We start from the raw sequence: 7,486 nt of genomic DNA on the forward strand, positions 1-7,486 counted from the left end.
ACCCGTCAGACTGCACCATGTCTCCTGACTGACGGTGCAGTCCCTGCCAGCCTAGTAGACTGCACCCACGTCTCTCGACAGGTGGTGGCGTGTCTGTCCTTTCCAGGTCGTGTCTCTCATCCGATTGGGCAGTACTCTGCGACAGTTACCTGTGCAGCCCTAGCAAATAACGGCTGCGACGGAGGGCCAGTGGTGGTTACGCCCGATTTGACAAGAACACCTGCATTTAAAGGCCCCAGGGTCGAAGGGGCGAAGGTAATTTGGAATTTTACTGATCTAGCGCTATCTGCACTCTTAGCTCTCTTTGCATCCTTTACAGCTCTCCCAAGTATCCTAACTTAAGCATCGGAGTATTCCCACCGGACGAGCTCCCTGAGAATCCTTCACCTTCCTCTTCTCAAGTACCATCCGTCGCCAGTTAGGAGCCAAGCGTCCGCTAGGTAGGAGTGCCTGGATTGCGCTACATCAATAAATATTGATTGGGTTTGACTATGATCTGAAAAAGATATGATATTTGAAAAACAACTTACAAATAAACCAAAATCATAAATGTGATAGTGTCATGGGTTGGTTTTGATTGGTCAAAATTCTTTCCATACCATATGTTTGGATAGACATTAATAAAAAATATGTTATTTCATTAAATATTAACATGGCTTAGTGGTTTGAAGGTGGGTTTAAGACTTTTGGTGTCATGCATGCGGTGTTTTGAGTTCAAATCATGCTATTGTCATTGTTTACATTTTTAATAAAAGATGTGTATCGATCGGGTGGTTGAAGAGGCATATGCTCTTGGTCATTGGGTGGCTTTAGTTCTGTATGAATTATGCCAGTCTCATTTTTTTTTTAAATGAGATGCGATTTGTTGTTGTCAAATGAAGGCATGGACATGGACACCCGATACACTGTCGTATCGGTGCATATCGAATCGTATCACCCGATACTAGGGGTGGCCACGAGCTAAGCCTTTCACAAGCTATTCGAGCTCAGTTCGGTTTAAACCGAGCTTCAAGCTGAATTTAAGCCTGATATATAGGCTCATTTGCTAATCGAGTCGAGCTCGAGCCCAGTGAATTTAAGTCTGATATATAGGCTCATTTGTTAAAAATATATGACATATTTTTAACTATATAAAATATTATTAGGTTGGGCTTGGGCTTTGGCTTATAGTTTTTGAGAAACCTTGGGCTTGGCTTGAAACAAAAGTTGGGCTTAGTGTTTTGGGCCTGAGCATGAGCTTGCGAGCCTAAAATCTTGTCCAAGCCCAACAATAAATAGGTCGATCCATCTAGCCACCCAGCCCATGAATAGGTCTAATAGTCAAGATTTTGAAATGCCCACTTGGACAATGGAGATGGTCTTTAAGTGTGTAATGAGGTCGTGGATGAATAGGTCAATGAAATTGCTCGATACAAAATCTTTTTGGTTGAATGGACAAATGGGACTATTTTTTGACAAATTTGACATGATCGGTATTTTTTTTGAAAAATAGATTTACTTCATATAAAGAAAATTTTAAAATATTATTAGTATTTTAAATATATTTTGATATATATAATCGGGACCAGGGCGAAATAGAAACTTTCTTATCCCTATTAATCTCATCCCTATCCCGTCCCCGTCCCTGCCAAGGCAATCTCCATCCCCAATCCCATTGCGTGGGAAGACCACGTAGCAATGGGAACGAAGAAAATTGTCATCGTAACTCTTATCCTCTTGTTTTGAGTTGAATTTGTCTGATTTCTTGTGGGACTTGTTTTTGTACCTATGAATGAACAAACACATGGAGGACCAAAGACCCGTCTAAAACAGGGCCACATGACCCCATATTATCACGAGAAATTTAAAAAAGATGCTCTCAATGACCACAAGAATACAGAGGATGGACCACACATAGCTTTCAATTTTTTTTCCATGTTGATGAAATTGAAAGGGATATTTCTGAGAGAAAACTGATTTTCTTCAGACTCATGTGTGGAGGAGAACGTAGAGAACTGGATATATGATTGGACCACGCTTCATATCTCAGATGAATGGTCTAATGGAAATGTCTACAGTAACAATTTTCTAATTTCTACGTCGTGCTAGGTCAATGATGGAAGATGGATTGATTGATACATTACAATTGTTTATTGTTTAATCACGTCATCTTCCCTTCATTTTTAACCTTTTTTCAATTTATTCCAAACTGTAGTCGTAGCATGTGTTATATTCCAAACTGAAAGTTGATTAATTGGTCAACGGTTCATCGGTTCGACCATCCCATCCAATTAGGATTAAACTGCTTTTAATCAAGAGATTTTATGAATATGATGGCAACAATCAATTAAATATTAATTAAATCCAAGGTTCAAAGTATCAATACGTATTGTGCCGGTGGTTTCTTGATACGTTCCTATAGAGGGTGTATTAGGGTTCTGACCAGTTCAGAGGGTGGAGAAGCCTTAAACCGGCCTCTGAACAGGTTTTGAAAAAAAAAATAAAAAAAAGGCAAAATCACATTGGAATTGATTTGTCGAGTCGTCAAAGGACCAGGATCTTAACTTGGGTTGGGGGTCGGGTTGAATTGGGCATACCAAACCCGAACCTGATTCCATGATTGGTTCTGTTTGATCTAAAATCGCTTTTTGGGCATAAATTGTTGATTTGGTTAGTGAACTGCTGCACCTGAACAATGTTTTTTGACAAATTTTTTGTTTTTTAATTTTTTATTTTGTTGAAACGGGCCATCTATTCAGACCATTTGACCCAGGAACCGGTCCCCAATACGGTTCCCTGTCGGATCTGGTTTTAAGAACCTTGTTTTGAAGTCTATTGGGGTCAAATTCCATTTCAGAGACAGGCCTTAAACCAACCTTAGAAAAAAAAAAAAAAGTGTAAGGTTCAAAGATGGGGGTGTGGTACTTAGCACAATGCCTGAGCCAGGGTCGGGTTGGGCTTTACGATTTATTAACAAAAGAATGTCCAAGCCTTGAGCCTGGCCTGATCCTTGGAACTATTCTTGAACATGAACCCGAACCCAGTCCTTATAAAAAGTTCACAGCCCAATCTGAATGGGAAGTTAAAAGCAAATTTGAGACTCAAGTTTATAAATCAAGTCTCAAACCGAGCTTAACCCAATACAACTTAGGCTGGGTCCGGGTCTTGGGTTGTATCGGGTCGGGCTTAGTGAGATGATTAGGTTTGAAAGAATTTATGATCAGAATTTTTTGTATATTCATCTTTTATTAGGCTTTAGAACCCAACTTTGAATTAAAATGAAATAAAAATTTGTAAAAATTTCACTATATATATATTGGAGTGCACTTGAGCAATCCGGGGATATCTATAAATTGTACTTGGTAAAAGCAGACAAAATAATTATAAATGAGCATTTAATTAATTTTTTTAAATTTTATTATAAGTCCAAATATATATGATTAAAAAATAATTGGAGGCTCTCTTGCCTTAAAAAGCAATATAATTAGAACCCGAATCTATTTCTTGGTGATGAGTAGTGGATATCTAGATCTACCCATATTACCCAAAGAGTAAGAAGTAGGGGTGCAAGTTGGGTGTGTTGGGCCAGGTTTATGGCCAATCCAAGCCTGACCCCAAAATTTGGGCTCAAGCCCGAGGTTAAGCCTAATTTTTTCTATTCGAGCTCAACCCGCACTGTAATTTGATGCACTGGATTGGGTTTGGGCTCAAGTTGGTCAATAAATCTGCTCTAAAATTATATATATATATATATATATATATATATATGAATGTGTATAATTGGGTCGAGAGCTCAGTATAGATTCGGGCTACTTAAGGACTAAGCCCGGTCTCAGGCCTGGCCCAAAAAATAAAAAAGCCCAAGTTCTTAAGCCCAAGCTCAACCCAAGGACAGAAAATCCAAGCCCAACCTATGTAGAATTTCAGGCCGGGTCGGTTCAGACTCGGGCTAGTCCCGCCCAAATTGCACCCCTACTTGATAAGGCTTGCTGACTTGCAATTGCCCTTTCACTGCGTCCCGTGGACGGGGTAATTCCAAATCCCATCAAAGAATACATCCAAACATTTCAATTCAATTCCTTCTATTTGTCACGTTTTCTTCTCCTCTAATTTTTCAAAAGTCAAAGGGGGACTGGGGGAGGAACTCGGGGGAGGAGATATTCAGCTATTCCACGTCCACAGCGTTGAGGGAGAAAGACAAATACGATCGGGGCGTGTCGACTTCCATTTTTGATTACCCGACCAAGCACGCCTTTCACAACCCCAATAAAAATCAAGATGTGGATCCCCATCTTCCTCCTCTACCTCTTCATATCACAATATATATATTATCCCGCAGAAGCATGAATAGACTTACCAACCCAGCACACTGTCAAGCGTTAATCTCCCAATTAACGTTGCAGGCTTACCAAGCTTCCTCCATGGCATCTTCCTCCCAAAATACTTTTCTTCTGCACAATCAAAGCAGGCTGTTCGACGCTAAAATGCTTTCCTCCCTTCATTCTCTGCAACTTCCATCACCTGCCAGGACCAAACGTCTAACGCATCGCGGCTCATCCGTCCGTCCCATCGTCGCTTCTTCGACTGATGTGCCTTTAACTACCACAACAGATCCTCCACCAACGGCATCGCCGGCGCCGAAGCTCCCGCTCAGAAAAATCCCAGGAGACTACGGCCTGCCCTTTATAGGCCCAATAAAGGACCGACTCGATTACTTCTATAACCAAGGCCGTGACAAATACTTCAGCTCTCGAGTTCTCAACTACCAGTCAACCGTGTTTCGAGCCAACATGCCACCCGCTTACTTCATCGCCTCCAATCCTAACGTCATTGTCCTCCTCGACGGCAAGAGCTTTCCCGTGCTGTTCGACGTTTCCAAGGTCGAGAAGAAAGACCTCTTCACCGGCACTTACATGCCCTCCACCCAGCTAACCGGCGGTTACCGAATCCTTTCCTATCTCGACCCCTCCGAGCCTAAGCATGCAAAGCTGAAGCAACTTCTTTTCTTCCTGCTCCAGTCTTCCCGCTACAGGGTCATTCCTGAGTTCCATACAGCTTTCACTGAGCTTTTCGAGACTCTGGAGAGCCAGATTGCCGCAAAGGGCAAAGAAGGTTTCGGCGACATTAACGACCAGGCCTGCTTCAATTTCCTCGCGCGGGCGTTCTACGAGGCCAACCCGCCCGAGTCAAAACTCGGTACAGACGGGCCTAGCTTGGTGGCTAAATGGGTGATTTTCCATCTAGGCCCAATTCTCACTCTGGGCTTGCCGAAACTTCTGGAGGAACTCTTACTTCATACCTTCAGTCTGCCGCCAATTCTCATCAAGTCCGATTACCAGAGGCTCTACGACTTCTTCCACGGGGCGTCCGGTCGGATCCTGGATGAAGCGAAGAAGATGGGAATCGAGAGGGAGGAGGCTTGCCATAACCTCCTTTTCGCCACATGCTTTAATTCCTTCGGTGGAATGAAAATCCTGTTCCCCAGTTTGGTCAAGTATATCGGTGGCGCTGGGTCGGCTCTGCATGAGAAACTGGCGGAAGAGGTCAGGTCCGCTATACGCTCTAACGGAGGGAAGGTGACGATGGCGGCAATGGAGCAGATGCCGTTGATGAAGTCGGTGGTGTACGAGGCGTTGAGAATTGATCCACCGGTTCCATTTCAGTATGGGAGGGCAAAGAGGGACCTGGTGATCGAGAGCCACGATGCGACATTCGAGGTAAAGAAGGGAGAGATGTTGTTTGGCTTCCAGCCGTTCGCGACAAAAGACCCCGAGATCTTCGACAGACCGGAAGAGTTCGTACCCGACCGGTTCGTCGGGGAAGGAGAAAAGTTGTTGAAGCACGTAATATGGTCGAACGGACCGGAGACGGAGAGTCCGACGGTGGAGAATAAGCAGTGCGCTGGGAAGGATTTCGTAGTCTGGGTGTCTAGGCTGTTTGTAGTAGAACTATTTCAACGTTACGATTCATTTGAAATCGAGGTAGGGACTTCAGCTTTAGGTTCTTCTGTTACTTTCACGTCAGTGAAGAAGGCAAGTTTCGAGTGAGCAGTAGCAGTACTATACCATTGCTATTAGATTCTGGCGATGGCCCGTGATATTTATTTTTTATCAATTAATATTTATGCACAAGTGAATTCACCATGATACTGGTTGGTTTATCGGTGGAAATGACAATTTGACCCGTACTCATGTTTGGGGTGCGTTTTTTTTACCACTATCGTGCTTTGGGGAAATAAATAAGAGAATGTATATGTTTGGTTAATGGGAGTTTTCTAGAGGCGTTTCTTATCACAAACACTACTTTAAATGTTTTTTTGCTTTTTCTATTTGGTTGGACGTTCTAATGTGTTATGGGCATTTTCATTAACACCCACCCTATAAAGTTGCTTTCCACTTCAAATAAAGTGTGCCACATTGGCATTGCGGGAAATATGAATTTGATGTCTCCCCAAATGCCCCATGCACATAAATTTCAGTTTTTTAGTGTTTATTCCATAAATGATAAATGATGAAACCAAACAATGGTTTCATATGTAATAAACACTAATGCCTATGTGGCATCGATGTGGTGGCGTTTTTTCAAATAAGTGCCTACAGAAACAAACATATACTATATAATTGTTTTATATTTTAACTTTTTAATAACCAATTCGATAGAACTCCACCTGAGTTGGTTTGTGTTCTAGTATTTTTTATCAGCTTTGGTTCATCAACTTTCCAACCCGACCAAGTTAGGTTAGTTTCGGTTTGGCCATTTGTAAATTGACCAAAACTGAACTGACCCAACAGTATATATGTATATGTATATGGATAGATAGATAGATAGATAGATATCTAATAGATTCTTAAAAATTGTAATTAATTATATTAATTAACATTTTTCTTATTTTGGAGAAAATAATCTCCCTTAAATATAACAAAATAATAATTATTAGTTATTTAATTTTGGTGTAATTAAAACATATAATTTCAGGAAATTAATTAAAAATAACTCAAATTTTCCTGAAAATTCTAATTAATTAGATTGGTTAATATTTGCTTTATTTTAGAAAATAATATCCTTTAGTTAAAATGAATAATACTTTTTAGTTATTTAATTAAAAATTTTAGTGTATAATTAATTCTCTGTAATTTTTGATAATTCTTAATTACTAATAATTATCGTAAATTAGTGTAATTTATTTATAATTAACATTGCTTTTTTCAAATAACATAAATTATTATTATTATTATTATTATTATTATTATTATTATTATTATTATTATTATTATTATTATTATTATTATTATTATTATTATTATTATTATTGTTGTTGTTGTTGTTCATTGTAACTATTGTTGCTATTTAATTTTTAACTCATTAACTATTGAAAATTATCAAAACATAATGTAATTTATTGTTATTTAATTAATATATATTGTTACCCACTTATGTTTTTAAATTATTTTCATTAACTTTAATTATTGTTGTTATTTATTTTTTATTGTAATTTATTGTTATTTTA

The 7,486-nt window shown here is 39.6% G+C and overlaps 1 protein-coding gene across 1 annotated transcript; it reads left to right on the forward strand.

The window, feature by feature from the left end:
• The first annotated feature begins 4,188 nt into the window (after positions 1–4,188).
• On the forward strand, positions 4,189–6,243 carry LOC104601989 (allene oxide synthase CYP74A2-like). The gene has a single exon (XM_010265518.3). The coding sequence runs from the start codon at positions 4,323–4,325 to the stop codon at positions 6,024–6,026; it is 1,704 nt and encodes a 567-aa protein (XP_010263820.1). The 5' UTR covers positions 4,189–4,322; the 3' UTR covers positions 6,027–6,243.
• The last annotated feature ends 1,243 nt before the right edge of the window (positions 6,244–7,486 follow it).

This window comes from Nelumbo nucifera, chromosome 6 (genome assembly GCF_055504915.1).
Source record: "Nelumbo nucifera cultivar China Antique chromosome 6, China Antique-T2T, whole genome shotgun sequence".
NCBI classification, from domain to species: Eukaryota; Viridiplantae; Streptophyta; class Magnoliopsida; order Proteales; family Nelumbonaceae; genus Nelumbo; species Nelumbo nucifera.